The following is a 19,469-nucleotide window of genomic DNA, read 5'->3' as shown; positions in this document are numbered from 1 at the left end:
GTCCATCTTATCAGCTCCACTTACTGTATAGCTGCACTCTGTAGTTCTACAGTTACAGACTGTAGTCCATCTGTTTCTCTGATACTCTGTTACCCTGTTCTTCAGTGGTCAGGACCCCCATGGACCCTCACAGAGCAGGTACTATTTGGGTGGTGGATCATTCTCAGCACTGCACTAACACTGACGTGGTGGTGTGTTAGTGTGTGTTGTGCTGGTCTGAGTGGATCAGACACAGCAGTGCTGCTGGAGTTTTTAAACACCTCAGTGTCACTGCTGGACTGAGAATAGTCCACCAACCAAAAATAACCAGCCAGCAGCGTCCTGTGGGCAGCGTCCTGTGGGCAGCGTCCTGTGGGCACTGAGGATGACCAACACAAACCATGCAGCAGCAGATGAGCTGTCGTCTCTGACTTTACATCTACGAGGTGGACTGACGAGGTTGCAGTGTCTAATAGAGTGGACAGTGAGTGGACACACTGTTTAAACACTGCCTGATCCACTCGCACCAGCACAACACATACTAACACACCACCAACCACGTCATGAGAGCTGAACTAGAATCAGTATTTGTGATGACAATCATCGTAAACACCGTGGAACCTGACCCAAGGTCTGTCCTGCTTTGTGAGTACCAGTCCTGGTGTTGTCTGACACAGCTGTAGTGATATTAATGAAGACCTGGACGTGTTTTGAAGGAAGTTTTGATCGTGTGCTTTTAAAAGAAAGGATTTGGGCTATTTGGGTGACTACTGAGTTCTAGTGTTTGTTAGCCACGTTAGCTCTGGTACTAATCTAAAGAAAAAGGTCCGCACATGAGCTATGGCACAGCAGACAAAACCAGAGGCATTGTGGGAAACGTAGTGCACAGCCCTCTTACCAGAGCAGCCATGGCCCAGCCTGTTTTGTTGTAGATGAACTCCAGGTTGTTTCGGCGCAGATAGAGAAGACCCCCCACCAGGGACACCAGCAGGGCCAGTGCGATGGTCCCGGAGTAGTTGGGGGGACGGAATACCCGAATCTGGGAACAGAGTAAAGAGAAAGATGCTTTAAGATATTGTTGTACATGTTGCTTAGGCACTGCTGGGTTGCTATGGTAACATGCATTAGTTTTTCTGTGTTTGTGAACTGAAATAAACATTAGAATGCTTTGTAATGCTAATCCACCCAGACAAAATCTTGCTTCCTATAGTTTTTAAATGTTAAATATCAGCAGACGCCTTCAGAAAGGAGACCAGCTTTCATTTATTTAATGACCCGTCAAAACAGCCCCTGGGGACATTAAATATTTGCCACTGTCAGAAAGGGTAAACAGCAATGTTTACACAAAATAACAACAACTAAATATAATTTTTCAGTGTTTTCTGATTTACTGTCTCCACATCTGCCATCATTACAACTTGCATTCTTTTCAAAGAAACGCGCAGGAAATGTTCGGTAACCCGTTCTATGAATGTCACATTTGTAAGGCTCTATAACCACATTTATAACATGTTATAATGCATTCATAAAGCATGGTTAGAAATATTTATAAAATCGAATTGCACTGAATTACACTTTATAGCCATGTTTATTATACATTATGAATCGTTAATATAATGCATTATAAGCTGTGCTAATAACATGTTATACTGCCAGTGCCAAAAAAGTCAGTCCCAGCTTGGCGAGTGTAAAGACAAATACAAGGGCTGCATTTCGGGGCTTCAGTCCTGAATATTCAGAGGCTCCAAACAGGCCGTCCAGCCTAGAATCACTGCTACACTGAGCTTTTCTTACCCAGCGCCTCACTTTAAATGTTAGACTACATTACATCACAGCAAACCAAGTACCCATCAGCCCCTCCCCTGAACCCCATCTGAAATCACAATGAGCGTGAAGTCGCTGTGGAGTGAAGGTCTGGAGAGGGAGAGGTGAGATAGTCGAGCGCTGTCATTGTAATTTGTTCCCTCACTGTTTCTAACATTAAACACTAGAACCCTTCACTCTGTAACCCTACACTACACTACAGTACAGTAGTGCTGATTTCTGCTGCCGTTCTATTGGATATGCAGTGTTAAGTCAGTGCCAGGCTAACGGTGGTGCACATTAACAGTGGTGAACATTGACTTCCCCACATTGGGAGAAACACTGACGGCAGCTCTAGTTTAAACTCTGACATCTGAAGCCTGTAATGAGCTTTATTGTGTTTGTGTTTCAGTAAATCCTTCAGTAAACACTTCAACTTGAAGCCTCAGCCTAACACCTGGAGGAGGCTTTAGTCCAGTATGCTTCACTTTACTGAGAGCGGACTAATACAGCTTATGAGCACTTATAATTTCTTATTAACACTACTTAACACATTATGTTAACTATTCATAACGTATAATAAGCACGTTTATAACATGTAATGCATTTTTATACATATTTCTAGCCACGTCTATGATGCCCTATGATTGCATTATAACATGTTATGAATGTGGTTAGGGATGCTTACAAACGAGACAACCTCCAAACTTCAGTCTTAGAAGTTTGCATTAAACTACTCTGAGAGGCAGCTTTGTGTGAGAAAACTGAGCTAAACCAACAGTTATTTACCAAAACACTTTACTTAAAAGCTCTTTCAAACGCCTCGCGTGTCTCAGTCCTGTTAGAATTCATAAAAAAAAAAAAAAAAAAACGAATATTCTGCAATCCGGAGTGAAGCGCAGCGCAGCACAGCACAGCACAGCGCTCCACTCCACTCCACTCGCTGCTTCTGCAGAGTTCACAGAGTTCAGATTCATTTTCTCATTACATCCATTTACGCCAGCACCACATACAGCCAGCGCAGTACAATTACAGGCCAATTACACCCGATTGTACTAATTACTATAATCCAGTGGTAATAAAGACCACAGTCATCCCGAAGCACAGACACGCTCTACAGGGAAAAGAGGAGTGGAGAGCCAGCCACCATGCTGTGGTCCAAACACTGGGCAGCTACGACGTTATTATAACTGCTTTTTATTTTAAAAATAATAAATATAATAAATACACAGTATCCGGAAAAGCATGAGAGTAAAAACAACATCAGAACCACTGGCTACTACGTTGCTCAGTGGTCTGAGTTCAGGCTGGAACCACTCACCGATTTATCATGAAACCAGGGAATTTACTTCTATCTTACGTTTTCTTTTCTTTTATTTTTTGAAATTATATGTTGCGTGCATGAGCCCTCCAATCCGTTATCGGAAACTCCAGTCCTGGTTTTACTCTGACCACATAAAGCAGTGGGAATCATGGCAATCAGATACAATATCTGTGTTCATTTGCGTTGTAATGTTTACTTTTTTTCATACTGAGTTGATAATTATGGATTTAACTCTTATAACCTCAGTGCAATATTGGCTGAACATGGCTGACAGCCACTCAAAGCCGCAGACACAGTCAGCTACCTAAACCCCACACTGGCTGATTCAGCATCAGACACCTAAAAATCACACTGGTCTAACCCTGTAATACATGATGTTGCCTCAGAGCAACAAACTCATTTTCCTCACTTTACAATAACACTACCCATATTTAAAAAGAATAATGAGGTTCAAAACTAAGAGAAAAGTTTGAGTAAGTCAATATAAAGCATGAACCTGGTCATACGCTCTCTTATGGGGCACTTTTAAAAACTTCAGTATATATACTTTTTTTTTTGTTATAAGAACTTGCAGAAATAGGTTTGTTGCCTAGAAGCAACACAGTGGAATGGATTTAGCCAGTCACAAGCCACGTCTAACCTTATCAGGGAAAACGGCACTGTCATTTCTTCCCATTGTCTCACAATGTTGCCTCAAGGTAACATACTCCAAAAGGGCCCCTATCAACAATAATAGTTTCATAAGGACAAGCACTGCGGGTTTCAGCACCACGGACAGCTCCACAGATCAGCGCCACTGTCATTCAGCACCATAGACAGCTGCACAGGCCTTCAGCACCAGGGACAGCTCCACAGATCAACGCCGCTGACATTCAGCACCGTGGATAGATCCACAGGCCTAATCACTGCTAGCGTTCAGCACCATGGACAGCCGCTTCCGTACGCCAGCGCTGATTGCATTCGGTGCCATGGACAGCTCCACAGGCCATCGCTGCTGGTGTTCAGTACCATGGACAGCCACACAGGTCTGTACAGCTGGTGTTCAGTACCGTGGACCGCCGCATATATAGACCAACGCTGCTGGTATTCAGCACCATGGACAGCTACATATGCCTGCGCTCTGCTGTTCAGCACCCTGGACAGCGGCCTGCGTTTCACACTGTACGATACAGCTCCACAGACAGCGGCCTAAACAGTTCGGAGTCCAAGGGCTCTCTCCTTTTTCACCTTCCTCTCTCTCTTTCCATTTTCATTTTCATTCTCTCTCTCTCTCTTTCTTTATCTCCTCTCCTCTCTGAGCCTTTTCTCACTTTCTTTCACTCACTCTATACTTCATCTTTCCCTCGTCATCCTCCTCATCTTTAAGCACACACTCTCTCATTCTCCTTCTTTCCTCTCTTTCTCTTCCTCCTCTCTTCTTCTCCTCTCGTTTTCAGTAGAGGGAGGGAGTCTGGACTTAAATATATAAATTCATAAATAAATAAATTACTTAAATAAATATTTAAAATAAATAAACACCTCTTGAGAACGTTCTTTATTCATACTGTTCTAGAATGTTGTTCATTCGTGCTGTTCTACAACAACCTCATCCCTTTACATTGTTCTAGAATGTTCTCCCACATTCTGAGTATTATAGAATGTTTTTTTTTCCTGTTCACAAACAAGATAATAATAAAGTGGCCAGTAAACACAAGCACAAGGTAGGTGTTTCTAATAAAGTGGCCAGTTAACAAGCACAAGGTAGGTGTTTCTAATAAAGTGGCCAGTTAACACAAGCACAAGGTAGGTGTTTCTAATAAAGTGGCCAGCTAGCACAAGCACAAGGCAGGTGTTTCTAATAAAGAGGCCAGTAAGCAGAAACAAGGTTGGGGTCTCTGATAAAGTGGCAGCTCAGCATATTTATACATGCTGTCAGTTCTGCAGACGTGTCGGGTCTCTGGGTCCTCAGTAAACGCAGTTTAGCTCTGCCGCAGTTTCTAATGTTTCCTGCCCCATCGGAAGCGTCTGCCTCCCCTCCACACCTGATCAGATTAACCGGGGGTAAAAACAGACGGCATTACCCAGAATTCAGCCTGTGGGACGGCCGGAGAGCCGCTTCAGCAGACTGCGGTTGGACAGAGGTGGACTGTGGCGCCAGTGGAACAGTGATGGAAACTGCACTGTATGTAGAGAAGCACTTACATGGAACTCCAGGGCTGATGATGATAACCGATGATTGTGTTTCTTGTCCTTTAATCTTTTTGTTTCATCCAAGATCGCATTGCATCCAGGTGTAGACGGACATAAATAAATGCACTGATCACTCGGGTCACCAAGCCAGTGAGTCTAGTGACCAACATTAAGCGTCCAGAAGTAGGGATACATGTTTACTGTATATTTACTGTATTTATATCTCATTAGCAATCTTCAGAAGCAAAACACAGTGAAGTGATGCTTCACCTTCATCTGTTTTTCAGTCGGCCTGAATGATTTGTTAACAGAATCGAGCTACAACAGTCTTCATGTTGAAAGCTGCTTTTGAATTGTCGCTTCCTAGACTAGTCATGTCCAGTGATCAGTGGTGGATCACGACCATCAGAGCCAGGTCTTCAGTCTGGGACATAAAAGTCATAATTCAGCCCAAAAATGAGGGTAAAAAACCCTCCGATAATAACAACTTCTGCTAGCTCCCCTATGGGATTCTAGTAGTATGTTAGTGTTAAACTAATGGCAAATAACATGAAGATTATTAACGGTTCTAGATTAAACACTGATTTTTGAAGCTTGTATATATTTTGCATATATTTGCATACATTATATTTGAATCAGAATATTTACTCGCCAAGTGCCAGATATTCAAATCATTTCTGCTGGGTTCTCTCAAAGTTTAGAACATACGCTAACGTACTGCATCAGTTTAACAGGGACTTTCCGTACAGAGTTCCTGTACAGATGGAGCTCCAACTGCTTTTCTGTCCAATCACCATAATTGGTTGATTTCCAGGAAACATGATTGCTGATTGGACAGTTTTTCTTTGGGCATTTCAAAAGGTTAACCATTTTGTTTCCAATCAAAACGAGGCAAATTAAGTAAGTTCTAGTACATTACTAGCAGAGTTTTAATACGAGTTTGATGACTCTATCAAATGAAACTGGACTAGAAATGACAGATGTGTGTGTTTTTAATGCACAGATATCATCAGACCCTCTTCGTTCTGTCTGGTTACTGAGAGGATCCACATGCCCAAACTAGCCCACACGGTTTGAGGGTCTTTTGTTGCCCTTGACTGTCTCGGTGTATAAGCACACATGAGCACATTCTTGTTTACCACCTCATCCAATGGTTGCTGGTGCCAGATGGGCTGGTTTGAGTTTTTCTAAAATTGCTGATCTCCTGAGATTTTCACCCACAGCAGTCTCTACAGACTGGTGGTCCAATAAAGAAGCATCCAGTGAGCAGCAGTTCTGCCAGAAATGCCTTGTTGATGAGAGGTCAGTGGAGAATGGCCAGACTGGTTGAAGCTGACAGAAAGGCTACGGTAGCTCAGATAACCACTCTATACAATTGTGGTGAGCAGAAAAGCGTCTCATACTGCACAACACATCGAACCTGGAGGTGGATGGGCTACAACAGCAGAACACCACATCTGTTTCCACTCCTGTCAGCCAAGAACAGAAGCTGAGGCTGCAGTTGGTGTAAAATGACCAAGACTGGACAGTTGAAGACTATAAATGTAGCCTGGTCTGGTGAATCTCGATTTCAGCTGAGGCTCACAGATGGTCAGAATTTGGCACCAACAGCATGAACCCATGGACCTATTCTCTCTTGTGTGAACAGTCCAGGCTGGTGGAGGTGGTGTAATGGTGTAATTAGCATACTTTGGGTCCATTAAAATGGGTTTTAATTGGGTCCAATTAAAATCAATTACTGCTTGACTACCACAGCCCATTTGAGTATTGCTGCTGACCACATGCATCCCTTCACGCCCACAATTTTCCATCTTCTACCGCCTACTTCTAGCTTGATAATGCGCTATGTCACAAAGGAAGTCATCTCAAACGGACTAAGTTCAGTGGTCTTCAGGGGTCTTTCCAGCATTGAATCTGAATGACTACTGAAACTCAGATTTTCTATTAACGAAAGATATTGTGTTCAAAGCTAAGTTTGCTAGTCATCTATCTATCCATCTGTCCATCTCTCTCTCCCTCTTTTATAGACATGTGCACTTAACGTTTCTAAAATCGGTCATTTTTGAGTGTTTTCTCTGCATCAGTTATTTTTATTTTGAAAATCTACAAAACATGTAATTTGACCAGGAGTTTGCAAACGTTCGCACTGGACTCAACACATGACGCCGACGGCAAGCAGGAGCCAAAAGGGTGTGGCTTCCATCAGATGAGCTCAGATCAGCTCTAAAGCAGGACATTAATGCAGCACTATCACTGTAATCAGAGTTAAATGTCTACATAATGACTGCTGACAGTGTCTGCAGTAAAGTTGCTGTGATTGAGTACATACTGGATGGACATTTACCTGGACGTCAGTGCGGTCAGCGATCCACTTGGCCAGCTGCTCAGAAGCAAAGCCAATTCGCTGCAGGTCGAAGGTGTCGGCTCTCTTCGGCTTCCCTTTAGCAGGAAAATGCATGAAGGTCGGAGCGGAGTTCATATTCAACTGGAGATGGGGGAGAGAGAGAGAGAGAGAGAGAGAGAGAGAGAGAGAGAGAGAGAGAGAGAGAGAGAGAGAGAGAAACAAAGAGAAAAATATAAAGAAAAAGACAAAATGAGATAGAAGGACAACAAGAATGAGAGACAGGAAGAGAAAGGAGAAAAATAAAAGAGAAAGACAAACAGAAAGAGAATGAGAGAGTGAGCAGGAATGAGAGAGCAAGAGAAAAGAGAGAAAGGAAAAAAGAAAAGTGAAAGAAAGACATGGAGAATAAACAGAAAGAGGTCATATAAGAGAGTGAAAGAGGAAAAGAAATAGAGGGAGAGAAAGAAAGAAAGAAAGAAAGAAAGAAACACAATATTATTTCATTTAATTATAAAACCAAAGCTCAGTCTTTTTACAGTAAATGTACTGTAATTTGTACAACTGTAAACAACAGAAGAACACACACACACAACGGTTTTCAACAGAAAAGAGTTTCCAAGACCTACAGAGAAAATGGGGCTCCTAACAACCACCTGGAAGAGCTGCTAGACCACAAAACCGCTGCCATCAGATAAACAGTACACAGCTGTTTCTGTCCATCCTTCCACTGTGAGAAGACCACTCAGCGCTGTGGGTCTGAAATGATGTGTAGCTGATCAAGAAGAACCTCACTGAGAAAAGGAGACGGACACATCAAACAAAGAAGCTGAACGATGGACTGACCACCCCAGAGTCCAGACCTCAACACCACTGAATGGGTGTCAATCAGAAAATGAAAGGAAGCTTCCCCCCGTTTTTTAACCAGGATTATTACAGGAGGTTTTTACTGTAATCTCATCAGCGTCACTGCCAGAGAGCGAACTGTGTTTCTACAAGACTTCACTCATTTAGTTATTTATGTTTTTTTTCTTTTTCAGACAGGAGGAGCGAGAGATGAAAGGCCGTCATGACAAAGAAGAAATAGAGTGACAGAAACTAAAAAAGGAGGGAGCAGTGTGTGTGTGTTTGTGATTCTGTACACACACACACACACACACACACACACACACACACACTCCCTCTCTGTCTCTAAACATGGCTCTCCTCTGAGAACAGTATTAATGACCAGCTCCTCATTCTGAATACTCATTAACCTTCTCTCTCTCTCTCTCTCTCTCTCTCTCTCTCTCTCTCTCTCTCTCTCCCCCCATTATTCTACTCTATTCTACTCTATTAACCATTATTCTACATTATTCTCATTGTTTTCTCTCTTTCACTCTCTCCCCCTCTCTTTTTTTGACTGGTTCTGTTTTCTCTCTCATGTTTTCCTGCTCCCCTCTCTCTCTCTCTCTCTTTATCTAGACAGAGATGACAGGAGTGATTAGTGCAGGAACAAAGGAAGCTTCAGTGTTCATTCCAGTGTTTAAGTTTCATTGAGTCTACAGAAGCAGACCTACAACTATCTGAACAGACAGACAGACAGAGTGAGAGAGAGAGAGAGAGAGAGAGAGAGAGAGAGAGGGAGGGAGAGAGAGAGAGGGAGGGAGAGAAAGAGAAGAAGAGAACAGAGAGTGTGAGAGAAAAAGTGAGAGAGTGAGAGAGAGTGAGAGAAATACATAGAGAGAGAGAATGAGAGAACAGAGAGGGTGAGAGAGAGTGAGAGAGAAAGTGAGAGTGAGAGACAGAGACTGAGTGAGAGAAGAAGAGAGACAGCGAGAGAGAGAACAAAGACAGAGGGTGAGAAAGAGACAGTGAGAGAGGATGAGAGAGACAGAGAGAGTGAGAGAGAGTGTGAGAGACAGAGAGTGTGAGAGACAGAGTGAGAGAGAGAGTGAGAGAGACAGTGAGAGAGAGACACAGAGTGAGAGAGAGACAGTGAGAGAGAGAGACAGAGTGAGAGAGAGAGACAGAGTGAGAGAGAGACAGAGTGAGAGAGAGACAGAGTGAGAGAGAGAGACAGAGAGAGACAGACATAGTGTGAGAGTGAGAGTGAGAGAGAGAGCGAGTAAGAGAGTGATAGAGTGAGAAAGAGCGAGTGAGAGAGTGAGAGAGTGAGAGACAGAGAGATGCAAAAAGACAAAAAAAAGGGAGAGAAAATGCAAAACGCTGCCAAACTGCTCTGCATATAAGGCGCATAATTGCATATCATTTGGTTGGTGGTGTGTGATGGTGCGACTGTCAGTCAGGAGCCGGTTCCTTCTTTAGAAAGAGAACCTGGGGGAGAACCGTAATAACCTGCTCTGCTCACATCACTGTTTATTAGCATGCAAATGAACGGAGTTGCATCAATTCTCAGCAAAACTCTGCCTTAAGGAGGAAACTGAGTTCGGCTACTGGATGGAGACTGCCTGAATGCCCTCAGGGCAGCCGCCAATGGTCAAACATCTGTGGTGACAGCGCAACCGTGGTGGAGAAGAGTTGGGCAGTAACTGACCTTTCCACCCTCCGACGGTGTCGCTACGTGATGTGCAGGCACACGTCGTATATCCACTAGAAAACCAGCTACACACTAAAGGTTCTTCAAGGGTTCTTCACTAAATACAACGGTTCTGTCTACAAACATGAGTTTTATGTAGAACCATTTCACGCGTATACTGTTCTTCAAAGTGACAGAGTGCGGGTTCTATTGGGCCGAAAAAAGGTTCTTCTACTGTTACAACTTGATATCGTACCCAAGGAAGAACCCTTTTTGGTGTTATATAGAACCATACACAACACATTCTTCATCAATCTGATTTTTACCATGCAAATGGTTCTATACAGAACTCATGGTTTTAAATAGAACCACTGCCTTTAATAAAGAACCTTTGAAGAACCATCTTTGAGAGTCTAGGATTTCTGTATACTGTGCTCTTTAAAAAGACGGTTCTTCAAGGGTTCTTGATGGCTCCATCTAGAATCATGAGTTCTATGTAAGCATTTCATGCTTATGTTCTTTGCATGACGAAATGGTTCTTCAGAGTGACAGAGTGAGGGGTTCTATAGCACCAAACAGGACTCTTCTATTGTTACAGCTTGACATCGTAACTACAGAGGAACCCTTTAAGGTGCTCCAATACACACTCCATTATTCTGATTACCCATTTCACCATGCAAAGAACCATTTATTGGAAGGGTTCTACACGGAACTCATGGTTTTAAATAGAACCAGTGCCTTTAAAGAAAACCTTAGAAGAACCGTCTTTAAGAGTCTAGAATTTCTGTATACTGTGCTCTTTAAAAAGATGGTTCATCAAAGGGTTCTTTAGTAAAAAAAATGGTTCTATGCAGAATGAGTAAAGGCATCTTTGCTTCGTGAAAGGGTTCTTCAGATTCACAGAGAATCCTCTGTAGATGGGTCTACATAGAACCTTTCAGAAAAGGGTTCTATATAGCACCAAAAAGGGGTTTTCTGCTATTATTACAATGTCAAGCTTGTAACAACAGAACAATTCTTTTTGGTGCTTTATATAACCCTTTTCTAAACGGTTCTACACAGAACCATTTACAGAACTTTTTCTATCAATCTGGGAAAAAAAAAAACATTTCACCAAGCAAACAACCAATTTACATTTACATTTACGGCATTCGGCTGACGCTCTTATCCAGAGCGACTTACAATTTGATCATTTTACACAGGGAGGCCAAGGTGGTGTTAGGAGTCTTGCCCAAGGACCCTTATTGGTGTAGTGTAGGGTGTTTGCCTTGGTGGGGGATTGAACCCCAGTCTACAGCGTAGAAGGCAGAGGTGTTAACCACTACACCAACCAACCAATTAATGCAATGGTTCTTTACAGTACCACCTCTACTTCAGAACCCTCAAAAAACCGCCTTTAAGAGTGTGGGATTTCTGGAAATTAGCTTAAAACCAGCATTCAAAGGGAATTTCCCATGTTGTGCATCATTGCACGGAATCCCTCAGCCTCGCTGGTTTGACACATTCAGTGTTTTTCACTACAATACCCAGCATGCATTGCACAAATAAATCAACGAGAGCTGAGAGATTCATTATTATTCTTTTTGAATGTAATCTAAGACATTTTAAGCTGTGGGAATTTAACCTAATAACACTGAGCTTATGAAGTGCCTGTAGAGGAGTTAGACCAATCAGAGACAACTACACCCATATTGTAACTTCACAACCACAGCTTACTGGCTGTCTGGCTCATTAGATTCAGGTTGAAGCCTCAAGCTAGAAAACGCAGACAAATCTGAGCCTTAATTTACAGAAAACAATTGCAATTAAAAATGCTTTAAAAGTCGCAAAAATCGCAATTCGGTATTTTCCCCAAACCGTTCGTACATTTTCGGCATTTGGCAGACGTCCTTATATCCAGTGCACTTACAATTTTGATCATTTTATACAGGCAGGCGAAGGTGGTGTTAGGAGTCTGGCCCAAGGACTCTTATTGGTGTAGTGTAGGGTGAGGTGGGGACTGAACCTCAATTGAAGGCCGAGGTGGTACCCACTACACCAACCAACCACTGCCCTACTTTAAACGGCGAGTGTGTTTACATGCACCCAATGCACACTTCGATTTCTTAGAGCAGAGCACGCTCCAGAAATCCGATTAAGAATTCTGACAACGAGGCTGCGTTTCAGCTCAGTAATCAGATTTCTCAGTGCATGTGAGAAAACAGACGACGGTACTGGAAGGAAGCGGGCAGCACTTTTGGAGCGACGGTGGAACCAAATGCATGGTTGACTAAATGAAGGATTTAAAGACTCTTCACCTTCTGGATGATGCATGTTCGTATTTTCAGGTAAAGCAGGGCAATGTTTTTTTTAAAAAAGCCGCAGTCTGAAGTTTGAGTTTCACGTTACGTTTACGCCACGTCTTCTTCTCCGGGTTTATTGGCTGGTTGCAAAGCACAAATCTGATTACTGTCTGACTCATGTAGACCCGGAGTTTCCCAATGATCTGATTGGATTACTGACCAAATCTGATTTTCTACAGTTGTCAGATAATTAAGTGCATGTAAACGCAATCGATGAAATCATCAATATGAGCTGAGTCTTACAGCTTATGTTAGATACAAGTCACAGCATCTGGTGGAAAAAGATCTAAACGTCAAATTTAAGGCCAAGCTGTACATATAACATCGTCTCAGGGTCCGGTTTGAGACCCCTGCTCTAAAGAGTGTCTCTGAAGAGGATACCTTCAAGACTTGCCATCTAACAAAGTCCTCCTGAAGAGAATGACAAGCCTAAAGAATATATCTGTAAAGTCTTCACAACGTGATGTTTCATTAGCTTCTTCCATGCGCTCTGCATTCTCTTTCTGACTCCGTCTGGATTTTCCTCTGTGTTCTGCAGTAGAACCGACATGTTTCATTACAGAAAGGCTGGACTGTATTTGATTAGTGGTGTCACTTTCTGAAATGTAATTCAGGTTAAAACGCACCTCCTAATGCAGTCGCAGCCAGAAAGAAACAGACAGAGAAAATTAGAGCTGAAACGTGAACGTGAGGCCGACTGTGTTTGTGGGTGGTCCGATATCTGTCAGGTGGTCTGTCAGAAAGACTGAAAATAGGCACTTTTGAAGAATTCTGTCTGCAATCGGTCAAACGCCTCTGTGGGACACTCACTGGTCACTTAATTGTAGGACAAAAGTCCTTTGCTTGCTTGTCAGAAGGCTGATCAGGTCAGCTGACTAAGCTCAGATACAGCCACTGATCAAATTAGCTGGACAGTCCTCTGTATTCCTTAAAATTAGCTCTTAAAGTGATCAGTGTTAGAAATGTCTAGTGAACAATCTAATGAAGTTTTAGCTAGTGAAGTTTCAGTGAAGTTTCAACAAAGTTTCAACTAGTGAAGTTTTAGCTAGTGAAGTTTCAGCTAGTGAAGTTTCAGCTAGTGAAGTTTCAGCTAGTGAAGTTTCAGCTAGTGAAGTTTCAGCTAGTGAAGTTTCAACGAAGGTTCAGCTAGTGAAGTTTCAGCTAGTGAAGTTTCAGCTAGTGAAGTTTCAGATAGTGAAGTTTTAGCTAGTGAAGTTTCAGCTAGTGAAGTTTCAACTAGTGAAGTTTCAACTAGTGAAGTTTCAGCTAGTGAAGTTTCAACTAGTGAAGTTTTAGCTAGTGAAGTTTCAGCTAGTGAAGTTTCAGCTAGTGAAGTTTCAGCTAGTGAAGTTTCAACTAGTGAAGTTTCAGCTAGTGAAGTTTCAGCTAGTGAAGTTTCAGATAGTGAAGTTTTAGCTAGTGAAGTTTCAACGAAGTTTCAGCTAGTGAAGTTTCAGCTAGTGAAGTTTCAGCTAGTGAAGTTTCAGCTAGTGAAGTTTCAACTAGTGAAGTTTCAACTAGTGAAGTTTCAGCTAGTGAAGTTTCAACTAGTGAAGTTTCAACTAGTGAAGTTTCAACTAGTGAAGTTTCAACTAGTGAAGGTTTAGCTAGTGAAGTTTCAGTGAAGTTTCAACGAAGTTTCAACGAAGTTTCAACTACTGAAGTTTTAGCTAGTGAAGTTTTAGCCAGTGAAGATGTAACTAGTGACGTTTTAGCTAGTAAAGTTTAAGTTAAGTTTTAGCCAGTGAAGTTGTAGGTAGCAAAGTTTCAGCTAGTGAAGTTATTAGCTTTAAACTTTAGCCAGTGAAGGCTACTGTCTAGTGAAGTTTCAGCTAGCGAAGTTTCAGCTACTGATGTTTTAGTGAGTGAAGTTTTAGCCAGTGAAGTTTTTGCGAGGGAAGTTTAAGCCAGTGAAGTTTTTGCGAGTGAAGTTTCAGCCAGTGAAGTGCATACCCTCTCTGCACATTCAGTTGTACTCTGCTAGGGGCAGATGGTTGGAGGGGCTTAAACACAGAGCATATGAGAGAGAGGGTGAGAGAGAAGTAGAGGAAGAGTCACCTGCTGAAAAACATCGGCACCCTCGTCATAGTCGACAACCGTAAAGAAGAGCTTGTTGGAGAAGGCGGATGAGTAACGCCACGAGTTAGCCAAGACCTGATACTCCTCATTCGCTTGCCTGAGAGAGAGAGAGAGAGAGAGAGAGAGAGAGAGCGAGAGAGAGAGAGCGAGAGAGCGAGGAGAGAGAGAGCGCACGAGAGAGAGCGAGGAGAGAGAGAGAGCACAAGAGAGAGCGAGGAGAGAGAGAGCGAGGAGAGCGAGAGTGAGCGAGAGAGAGAGAGAGCGCGAGAGAGAGCGAGGAGAGAGAGAGAGCGAGAGAGAGAGAGAGAGAGAGAGAGAGAGAGAGAGAGAGAGAGAGAGAGAGCGAGGAGAGAGAGAGAGAGAGAGAGCGAGGAGAGAGAGAGAGAGCGAGAGAGAGAGAGAGCGAGGAGAGAGAGAGAGCGAGGAGAGAGAGAGAGAGCGAGGAGAGAGAGAGAGAGCGAGAGAGAGAGAGAGCGAGGAGAGAGAGAGAGAGCGAGAGAGAGAGCGAGAGAGAGCGAGAGCGCGAGAGAGAGCGAGGAGAGAGAGAGAGAGCGAGAGAGAGCGAGAGAGAGCGAGAGAGAGAGAGAGCGCGAGAGAGAGCGAGGAGAGAGAGAGCGAGGAGAGCGAGAGTGAGCGAGAGAGAGAGAGAGCGCGAGAGAGAGCGCGAGAGAGAGCGAGGAGAGAGAGAGAGCGAGGAGAGAGAGAGAGCGAGGAGAGAGAGAGAGAGCGAGAGAGAGAGAGAGAGAGAGAGAGAGAGAGAGAGCGAGGAGAGAGAGAGAGAGCGAGAGAGAGAGAGAGCGAGGAGAGAGAGAGAGCGAGGAGAGAGAGAGAGAGCGAGAGAGAGAGAGAGCGAGGAGAGAGAGAGAGAGCGAGAGAGAGAGAGAGCGAGAGAGAGCGAGAGCGCGAGAGAGAGCGAGGAGAGAGAGCGAGGAGAGAGAGAGAGAGCGAGAGAGAGCGAGAGAGAGCGAGAGAGAGAGAGAGCGCGAGAGAGAGCGAGGAGAGAGAGAGAGCGAGGAGAGAGAGAGAGAGCGAGAGAGAGAGAGAGCGAGGAGAGAGAGAGAGAGCGAGAGAGAGCGAGAGAGAGCGAGAGAGAGCGAGAGAGAGCGAGAGAGAGCGAGAATATCATTAGCTGCAATTTTGAAAAAATGAATGATTTTTAATTAATAGCCAAGCTGCTCTGGAAGACAGCAGAGAAAATCAGAGAGAGAAACAAAGACAGACAGTCAGACAGACAGAGAGCGAGAGAGACAGAGAGACAGAGAGCAAGAGAAGAGAGAGAGAGAGAGAGAAAAAGAAATGTGGCTAATTATCTGTCCTTCTGTGAAGAGACGAAACGGCTGACATCCTTCTGCTCGTTACTCTGACAACAGTCAAAAACAAACAAACAAACAACAAAGGCTCCAGAAATGGCTAGACGCGGTTCGTCCACATCACACTTATAGTCCAGCATTTTTCCTTCACTTTGCCAATGTTTTGGCCTCAGCTGTGGTTGAGTTACTGGAATTCCACTCCTTTTAGGTTTGAGTTTCCAGATCACTCAAACACATCAGCGAGATCCGTCCATCCACAGCTTCACAGCGATATTACAGCAGAGCCGCAGTGTATAAACCCCTCATTACAAAGACCAATGACCCAGTGAGAGGTCAGTGGTGTAAAATCGTCAGCACAGCTCTGATCAGGGGAGTCATCCTTCACCAGATTCTCCACATACGAGACAGAGCATTTGCAGCGTACACAAGAACAGTACAGGCCTGAATGATGGACCTTCAAAGCGAGGGGGTCCGGTGGTTCTGTTACGCCTGGGTGGGCTTTTTGCTGGCAATGTTTGGGTCCACTTATCCTCTTGGAGGAAGGAGTCACTGCAGATGATTACAGTTATTCTATCACCTTTATCCTCTGATAAACGAGTCTGTCCTGAGAAGAGTGGTCTCCAACAGGCCACCACGGGTCACTGAGCAGTCTGATCATATGTTACAGCCTTCACAGTCACCACATATGAACACAACTGAAGACGACAGCAGACTAAATTAGCTGGTCAGTCAACTGCAGTCCTACAACACAACCTTTCACACTGACAGTGTGGCTTGCTTATGACGTTTTGGGTATTGAAGACTGCTAGTTAGAGAAGCTTTACCTAGTGAAGACTGCTAGCTAGAGAAGCTTTACCTAGTGAAGACTGATAGTTAGAAAAGCTTTACCTAGTGAAGACTGCTAGTTAGAGAAGCTTTACCCAGTGAAGACTGATAGTTAGAAAAGCTTTACCTAGTGAAGACTGCTAGTTAGAGAAGCTTTACCTAGTGAAGACTGATAGTTAGAAAAGCTTTACCTAGTGAAGACTGCTAGTTAGAGAAGCTTTACCCAGTGAAGACTGATAGTTAGAAAAGCTTTACCTAGTGAAGACTGCTAGTTAGAGAAGCTTTACCTAGTGAAGACTGATAGTTAGAAAAGCTTTACCTAGTGAAGACTGCTAGTTAGAGAAGCTTTACCCAGTGAAGACTGATAGAGAAGCTTTACCTAGTGAAGACTGCTAGTTAGTGAAGCTTTACCTAGTGAAGACTGCTAGTTAGAGAAGCTTTACGTAGTGAAGACTACTAGTTACTGCAGCTTTACGTAGTGAAGACTACTAGTTACTGCAGCTTTGCCTAGTGAAGACTGCTAGTCAGAGAAGCTTTACCTAGTGAAGACTGCTAGTTAGTGAAGCTTTGCCTAGTGAAGACTGCTAGTTAGTGAAGCTTTACCTAGTGAAGACAGCTAGTTAGTGAAGCTTTACCTAGTGAAGATTGCTAGTTAGAGAAGCTTTACCTAGTGAAGACTGCTAGTTAGTGAAGCTTTGCCTAGTGAAGACTGCTAGTTAGAGAAGCTTTACCTAGTGAAGACAGCTAGTTAGTGAAGCTTTACCTAGTGAAACCTGCTAGTTAGTGAAGCTTTACCTAGTGAAGACTGCTAGTTAGAGAAGCTTTGCCTAGTGAAAACTGCTAGTTAGTGAAGCTTTACCTAGTGAAGACTGCTAGTTAGAGAAGCTTTACCTAGTGAAGACTGCTAGTTAGTGAAGCCTTACCTAGTGAAGACTGCTAGTTAGAGAAGCTTTACCTAGTGAAGACAGCTAGTTAGAGAAGCTTTGCCTAGTGAAAACTGCTAGTTAGTGAAGCTTTACCGAGTGAAGACAGCTAGTTAGTGAAGCTTTACCTAGTGAAGATTGCTAGTTAGAGAAGCTTTACCTAGTGAAGACTGCTAGTTAGTGAAGCTTTGCCTAGTGAAGACTGCTAGTTAGAGAAGCTTTACCTAGTGAAGACTGCTAGTTAAAGAAGCTTTACATAGTGAAGACTGCTAGTTAGAGAAGCTTTACCTAGTGAAGACAGCTAGTTAGTGAAGCTTTACCTAGTGAAGACTGCTAGTTAGTGAAGCTTTGCCTAGTGAAGACTGCTAGTTAGAGAAGCTTTACCTAGTGAAGACTGCTAGTTAAAGAAGCTTTACATAGTGAAGACTGCTAGTTAGAGAAGCTTTACCTAGTGAAAACTGCTAGTTAGTGAAGCTTTGCCTAGTGAAGACTGCTAGTTAGTGAAGCCTGCTAGTTAGAGAAGCTTTACCTAGTGAAGACTGATAGAGAAGCTTTACCTAGTGAAGACTGCTAGTTAGAGAAGCTTTACCTAGTGAAGACTGCTAGTTAGTGAAGCTTTACCTAGTGAAGACTACTAGTTAGAGAAGCTTTACGTAGTGAAGACTACTAGTTACTGCAGCTTTGCCTAGTGAAGACTGCTAGTCAGAGAAGCTTTACCTAGTGAAGACTGCTAGTTAGAGAAGCTTTGCCTAGTGAAAACTTGCAGTTAGTGAAGCTTTACCTAGTGAAGACAGCTAGTTAGTGAAGCTTTACCTAGTGAAGATTGCTAGTTAGAGAAGCTTTACCTAGTGAAGACTGCTAGTTAGTGAAGCCTTACCTAGTGAAGACTGCTAGTTAGAGAAGCTTTACCTAGTGAAGACAGCTAGTTAGTGAAGCTTTACCTAGTGAAAACTGCTAGTTAGGGAAGCTTTGCCTAGTGAAGACTGCTAGTTAGTGAAGCCTGCTAGTTAGAGAAGCTTTACCTAGTGAAGACAGCTAGTTAGTGAAGCTTTACCTAGTGAAGACTGCTAGTTAGTGAAGCTTTGCCTAGTGAAGACTGCTAGTCAGAGAAGCTTTACCTAGTGAAGACAGCTAGTTAGTGAAGCTTTACCTAGTGAAGACTGCTAGTTAGTGAAGCTTTGCCTAGTGAAGACTGCTAGTCAGAGAAGCTTTACCTAGCGAAGACTGCTAGTTAGTGAAGCTTTGCCTAGTGAAGACTGCTAGTTAGTGAAGCTTTGCCTAGTGAAGACTGCTAGTTAGAGAAGCTTTACCTAGTGAAGATTGCTAGTTAGAGAAGCTTTACCTAGTGAAGACTGCTAGTTAGTGAAGCTTTGCCTAGTGAAGACTGCTAGTTAGAGAAGCTTTCCCTAGTGAAGACTGCTAGTTAGAGAAGCTTTACATAGTGAAGACTGCTAGTTAGTGAAGCCTGCTAGTTAGAGAAGCTTTACCTAGTGAAGACAGCTAGTTAGTGAAGCTTTACCTAGTGAAGACTGATAGTTAGTGAAGCTTTACCTAGTGAAGACTGCTAGTTAGAGAAGCCTTACCTAGTGAAGACTGCTAGTTAGAGAAGCTTTACCTAGTGAAGACTGCTAGTTAGAGAAGCTTTACCTAGTGAAGACTGCTAGTTAGATAAGCTTTACCTAGTGAAGACTGCTAGTTAGAGAAGCTTTACGTAGTGAAGACTACTAGTTACTGCAGCTTTGCCTAGTGAAGACTGCTAGTCAGAGAAGCTTTACCTAGTGAAGACTGCTAGTTAGTGAAGCTTTGCCTAGTGAAGACTGCTAGTTAGAGAAGCTTTACCTAGTGAAGACAGCTAG

General features: G+C 43.3%; 1 protein-coding gene across 1 annotated transcript in view; it reads right to left on the bottom strand.

Annotated features, from left to right (window-relative positions):
- tusc3 (tumor suppressor candidate 3) overlaps window positions 1-19,469 on the bottom strand; it is a 141,729-nt gene that overhangs the window by 79,944 nt on the left and 42,316 nt on the right. The window contains exons 3-5 of the mRNA XM_017686208.2: window positions 14,535-14,652; window positions 7,620-7,760; window positions 878-1,018 (exon numbers count right to left, since the gene is read on the bottom strand). Coding sequence (XP_017541697.1) covers window positions 878-1,018; window positions 7,620-7,760; window positions 14,535-14,652 — 400 coding nt within the window. The remainder of the gene's footprint in view (window positions 1-877; window positions 1,019-7,619; window positions 7,761-14,534; window positions 14,653-19,469) is intronic.

The sequence above is a fragment of the Pygocentrus nattereri genome, chromosome 22 (genome assembly GCF_015220715.1).
Source record: "Pygocentrus nattereri isolate fPygNat1 chromosome 22, fPygNat1.pri, whole genome shotgun sequence".
Lineage (NCBI taxonomy): Eukaryota > Metazoa > Chordata > Actinopteri > Characiformes > Serrasalmidae > Pygocentrus > Pygocentrus nattereri.
This window is presented reverse-complemented; position numbering and strand designations above follow the sequence as displayed.